At 39.9% G+C, this 6,279-nt stretch overlaps 1 protein-coding gene across 1 annotated transcript; it reads left to right on the plus strand.

Moving 5' to 3' along the window:
- The first annotated feature begins 500 nt into the window (after positions 1-500).
- LOC149009281 (LEAF RUST 10 DISEASE-RESISTANCE LOCUS RECEPTOR-LIKE PROTEIN KINASE-like 2.5) lies at positions 501-3,435 on the plus strand. The gene is made up of 3 exons (XM_089164437.1): positions 501-1,634; positions 1,741-1,818; positions 1,968-3,435. Exons 1-3 carry the CDS (start codon positions 797-799, stop codon positions 3,101-3,103), a joined length of 2,052 nt encoding a protein of 683 aa, XP_089020563.1. The 5' UTR covers positions 501-796; the 3' UTR covers positions 3,104-3,435.
- The last annotated feature ends 2,844 nt before the right edge of the window (positions 3,436-6,279 follow it).

A 6,279-nucleotide genomic window follows, 5' to 3' on the forward strand; every position in this document is an offset into this window, starting at 1 on the left:
TGAACGGGTGAAATATTCCCTTGTTTCAAGGATATTTTGCCTCAATTTCTTTCTATGGTATAATGTTATCATTTCCCTTCTTTTTTTGGGTGTTTGCAGAGCATGATGAGGAAGATGATTGTAAGACTTACAAATGTGACTTGTCAATAGCAGAACATTGCAAAGGTAAATGATCTGAATTCCTGGGCTAGCTTGGCACACCTTGATTACATCCTAGAGGGGGCTTTGTCAGTCGCAAGGTCGAACCCATGACCTCTCCGCTGAAAATTATAAATCTTACCACTCTACCAAACCCACATTGACAAATTTTCTCTCAAAATTGTTTGGGCATGACTTTTAAGTGAGATTTCGGTCACTAGATCCAAATCCTCAGTCAAGATTGAAATCTTAAGCATTAAATTTTGGTGATCGAGATCGATTTCATCCGACATCTGAAAATGTTCACTTTAAATGCGCAGGTTGAAGTAAAATCCGCCCACGATCGATTGACATATGACGGTTGATAGTTGACCCCCTCGTATGACGTCCCGGATACAGAGACGCTGCGGCCAATTGAAGCTCCACCTACCCATCTACCATCTTGGTTTCAACTTTCAAATGACAATTGAAGAATTGTTAGACTTTGAACCTGTGAGAGGAGGGTTAAGAAGAAATATGGCCGTGAATTCGCTTCACTCTCTTTCTGGCTATTATTAGGGTTGAAACTTGAGGGAGAAAGCCTTATTAGTTAACTGATTAGGAGGAAGAAATTGCAGTAGGGATTCTAGCAGCAGATACCGTCTTAGGCAACAAAGAGATGATGATTTGGAGACACCAGAAATTTCACCTCCGTTTCTTCTTTCTGCAGTTTCCAATCTTCCTCTTTGCAGCTGTCAATATTACTTGTAACATCCGGGTTGTCTCTTCTTCTTCTTATAGTAATAGTTCAATCGTCTCGCCCGACTATTCCCGGTGTTCCCCATCCACCTGCGGAGAATCAATCGTTCGATTCCCGTTCGGGCTCAACGCAATGTGCCGTGGTGCATATGTAACCACTCACTGCGACAACGGAACCGTGTTCTTCACCGACGACGAGAGCCCCAGATACAAATACAAGCTCCTGGAAAACCTCACCCGCCAAGTCTACTCCAATAATTCAGTCAAGATCGTCGATGTCGCTCTTCTGGGTTGCGGTCCAATCCCTGATTTCTCCGGTCAAACCGCAAATTCGATGAAGTGGTCCATTACAGGAGCCATCCATTATGATTCCGATTCCGACAACTCTCGGATCGTCACTTTTTTCAATTGCTCTCAGCAACCTGATACAGAGAGCTTGAAGAAGCTCACAGAGTCTCCATGTTTGGAGTGCGGCCGGACTACAAACTTGTGTTATTATTATGACGGTTACTTGGATCAGGTCTCCAACTGCAGAGTTTATAAAGCCATTGTACCTGTCAAGATCTTGAACAACATAACAGCGGTCGGCAATCTTAGAATGGAGCTTCAGCAGGGTTCCACGGTTGTATGGGATGACAATTGCAATTCTTGCCAAGAGAAAGATGATGGAAGGTGTGGTTATCTCGACCAAAACAGAACAAGAGGCCAAGAGGTTTGTTTCTGTCCCGACGGGGTTCATCCAAAAAATTGCTCCGACGGTAATTAATAACTCGAACAACTGACTTAACTCCAAATACTATACTGTTTTGTTTTCAGGTCGTCATTAATAACTTCTCTATTTTGCTTATAATTTTTTCATAAAAGGGCAATATATAAAAGTTGATGATGGGGAGTACCAGCATCGACAGAAGAATTGGTTTCTGCCATTGTTCATGGGTTTAGGTAAGAGAGATTTGCATGCTGTCTTCTGTTTAAAAATCCTTGTGTGTAGTATCAGGCTGACGACCTTCAGCTACTCAACCAGAGTGGGAACGCCATTTTGGGTTTATTTATGTGGTTTTAATTTACTTTTTTCTTTCTCTTGTGGGTAGGTATTGGGCTTGGATGTGGATTGTTTGTTGCTGCATCTATGCTTTATGTTTATATTAACCGAAGGAACAAACAGAGGAGAAGACTCTTAAGGGTCCAAGATGAGCAGGTTCTGAATCGTTACCTTAATGCAGATTACACGACTCCGGCTTCTATAGAGACTTTCTTGCACAACTATATATCAGGAAGGCCAACAAGGTTCTCTTTTAAACAGATCAAGAAATACACCTCCAACTTCAATCACAAGCTGGGACAGGGTGGCTTTGGCTCTGTGTTTAAAGGAGAACTTCCCAATGGTTTCCCCATTGCTGTTAAATTGATTGATGAGACTGATCATAGTGAGGTTCAGTTCCTCAATGAGGTACTCACCATTGGGAAAATCCACCACAATCATCTTGTTCGGCTTCTTGGCTACAGCTTTGAGCAATCAAAGCAGGCTCTTGTGTATGAGTTCATGAAGAATGGATCCCTTGAGAAGTTCATTCATGGTAGAGCTGAGGGTGCTGTTGAAAAGTTGAGGTGGAGTCAACTTATTGAAATTGCAACTGGAACAGCAAAGGGGATAGCGTACCTTCATGAAGAATGCCAAACTAGGATTTTACATTGTGACATCAAGCCTCATAACATCCTTTTGGACGACAAGTTTCAGCCTAAGGTTGCAGACTTTGGATTGGCACAAGCTTTGAATAAAGAGAAAAGTCATGCTTCACTTGCACATGGGGCAGGGACTCCAGGATATGCTCCACCAGAAATGTGGTGGAAAAGTTGTGGTCCGGTGACTGATAAGTCTGATGTTTATAGCTTTGGGATGGTATTACTGGAAATGGTGGGGAAGAGGAGAAATTATAATTGTGATGAAAGTAGATCAAGCGAGATGTACTTCCCTGAGTGGGTTTATAAACACCATGTGATGAATGGTGATGGTGGCGGCACAAAGTGGCACGAGTGCCATGGGATTGAAGAAGAGGAGATGGCAAGAAGAATGGAGGTAACAGGCTTATGGTGCATTCAGTTCAATCAGTCTAGGCGACCCTCAATGAGGAAAGTGATTGACATGCTGGAGGGGAATTTGGACATTCAGATTCCTCCCCCATCTCAGCCTGGTTGGGAAAGTGCGAGGCCAATTAATATCCCCTAACTAGGACTAGGCCATGAAATACATGGATCTTCAACTGCAGCTGCTTCTTCTGGTGATTCATCTGGAGCTATGTTGACCAATGGAATAGAAAGTTGAAGTGTGACTAGTGCTTCTAGTGATGCATCTGGGACTGTAATGTTGTTTTCATTCTTATGTAATGAAAGCAGAAAATGTAACATATCCGGGTCCCCTCTTCTAACAGAAAATTGTTTGCTTCTTGTAGTAAGATAAGATTCAGTACCGCATTGTTTGTGGGGATCATTTACTGCAAATATGTAGGTAATCATTCATTTTCTCTTTTTTTCCCCATGTTAATACATCCTACAAACAGTAGAGAAGAATGATATTGCTTTGTGATATCTAAGCAAGTTTATTATGAATCACTAGTGTTGTCTATAAACAAAATAACTTTCTTCTGAAAGTTCTCTTGATTGTGTATACAACTATCAACTATCCAAAATCGCATAATGAATTAAACGGCATGCAAATAAATATTGCCAAACTTAAATCCATTGTGCAAGTCAGTATTGAGATTCTGTTGATGACATTTTCCTAAAAGTTAATTGGACACAACTTTTCAAAAGACAATAAGAAGAAATTTAGTAATATAAGATGACTTTGTAAAACATCTACAAAAGCAGCAGTGGATCCAAATTCCCATCAACACACACCAGACACTGTGTAGCAAAACCCTCCTAATGAGACAGTCTGACAATTCATTTATGGTGTAAAGTCTTTATAGATATATTAATCCAACAACACTATGTCTTTTCTAAGACAGGAGGAAAAATGTTAACTGTTGAGCATTTCTGAAGAGGGGGCTGAGGGTTGGGAAAGCTTACCTCTGTTCAGTTGGCATAGGAATAATTAATATTTATTCTCCTTGTGCAGGTTCTTGTTAGGGTTATGTGATGGTGGAGAAGTGGTCTTATTGCTGTGGCTTGGGAGTTGCTGGTTTTAAAAAATTTGAGTCAACTTTTGTCTGAGAGGTTGATTGATTAATCTAGAGAGTGGTCTTATTGCTTTGGTGTGGGATTTATTGGTTTTTGAGAATTAACCCTCTGTCTGATAAGTTGGTTGATTGATCTTTATCAATTTGTGGTCGCTGGTAGTGTTCATTCTCCGTTGTGGAGGTCAAGAATCTTAGGCTGTTAGGCAAGAAAACCTAATACCTGCTTTCTTTTTCCTATGATTTGTTTGGAACTGCTGAAAGAGGATCATACAAGGTAGCTTGGCGGGTTGTTTGTTCCCCAAAGGAGGAGGGTGGGCTGGGTCTCTATGATCTACATTCACAGAATCAAGCTTCTCTCATGAGGCACATTTGGAGCATGGCAGCGACCGAAAGTCCTGCTGGGTTGATTTTGTTAAAAAGAGGTGATTAAAGCTGTAGAGGTATTTGAGTCATACCCAACTTATGATGAGGTACTCAAGTTTTTTTTTTTTTTTTTTTTTTTTTTTTTTTTTTTTATGCTAAAGAAAGATTCTATTAATTATTGTAGCAAAGACATAGTTTGTTCAAATCTAATACAGAAAATGTTTGTGGATAATCTACTGATGCTGTAAATGCAAAATGATTAAACCATTGCTGGAGTGTTGGACGTCCTGGAGTGGAGCCTTGGGGTTGATATGTTTAATATTACATATAATATCCACCAAAATCGGGACATATGTTATTATCCATTTGTTGTGATTCCGTGATGAGAGTAGATCTATCACTCCTTGTTCATTGGACCATATTTCCTCTAGTTGTATATTCATTTTCTTTGCTTGATCTATTCCATGTTTCATCCCAACAAGCGTGGCTTCCACTATGTCACCCTTCCCTGAGCTGCCGGTACAAACATACAGGAGCTCTCCCTTCCAAAATAGTCCAACGCTCCATCCTGTGCTTTTTAATACTGGATTGTATGCCCCTACACAAATCATGAAAGATAAAGGATTCAGGTTAGATATATTTGTACGCAAGCAAGTAGATGGTTTATCAATTGTGACAGGAGTCCTGTTGTTTGTTGTTTGCACAACATTACTTACAGAAAGCTGTAAATCATGGATCCATATTAAAGTGTTGTGTAACAGTTTATTGGGGTTGGGAATGATTTTGTTAAAAGTTTTGTTGTTTCTTTCTTTCCAGGTGAAGTAAGAGGTTATTATAAAGACAAACACCATCCATTTTTTTTTCCTCTATCAATTCCATTGTCTAGAAAGAAAGAGCAGCACAGATCCATGAAAGATGAATAAATCCATCTTTCAGTTCTTAACCCTAAGGGACCAGCTGCCCAGATTCTTTTTGTCCAATCACAAGAGATGAACACGTGCCACAAAGTTTTTGGACTTTTTCCACAGAGTTCACAAGTTGGATCCATTGGCATCCATTTAGTGAGGATTTCTTTGACTGGTAGCCCCAAGTTTAAAAGACGCCAAAAAAAGGTTTTGAATTTCGGATGTAGGGGTAAATTCCAGAAAAATTTCCACCATCTTTTGATTTTCGAAGATGTTGGAATTTCTATTGTTTGTGATATGGTTTTCCTTGCCAGTTCGGCAGAGAAATCTCCATTGCTTGAAACAAGAGATATCCAAGCATCAGACTCATTAGACAATATTATATTGGAAATTGCATAAAAATGAAAAGTTTGAGGAAAAGGTAACTCCCTGTGTCGAGTGTTGAGATTGGTTGCAGTTTGTGCCACTGTTGAATTCCTTTGGCAGAGCTCTGTGTCCAGTGGTGAGTAGGATCGAAAAGACGAATTTCTTATCCAAGGATCAAACCAAAACGATGTATTTTTTCCATTTCCTATCTTTCTCCAGACCATTTTCTCAAGGGTGGGTAAGCATCCGCAAATGCTATTCCAAACCCACGATCCCTTTTTTTTTTTTTAACTTTAGGGTTGAACGGTGTAGCGTTTGAAAAGTATTTCACTTTTAAAGTTTGTACCCACAATGCATCTGGATTTTTGAGCATTCTCCAACCTTGCTTAAGTAATAGGGCCTTATTAAGTTATTCCATTTTCTTGAACCCCAACCCTCCATTTTCTTTTGATTGACAACATTGGTCCCAGGAGATGAGTGTTAGTTGCCTTTGCTTTGTTGGGTCTCCTAGCCAGAATTTTTGGCATAGGGAATCAATTTTTTCGCACAGAGTCTTTGGAAATTTGAAACACTGCATATGATATATTGTG

Source organism: Hakea prostrata, chromosome 7 (genome assembly GCF_041222555.1).
Source record: "Hakea prostrata isolate BN-2017 chromosome 7, UWA_Hpros_2, whole genome shotgun sequence".
Lineage (NCBI taxonomy): Eukaryota > Viridiplantae > Streptophyta > Magnoliopsida > Proteales > Proteaceae > Hakea > Hakea prostrata.

Bases quoted from the DNA above. Each gene is read 5' to 3' on its own strand.
- LOC149009281 (XM_089164437.1), top strand. From the start codon at position 797: ATGATGATTTGGAGACACCAGAAATTTCACCTCCGTTTCTTCTTTCTG. The intron at 1,635-1,740 runs GTAATTAATAAC...TTTTCATAAAAG, and splicing joins TCCAAAAAATTGCTCCGACG to GGCAATATATAAAAGTTGAT. The intron at 1,819-1,967 runs GTAAGAGAGATT...TCTTGTGGGTAG, and splicing joins GCCATTGTTCATGGGTTTAG to GTATTGGGCTTGGATGTGGA.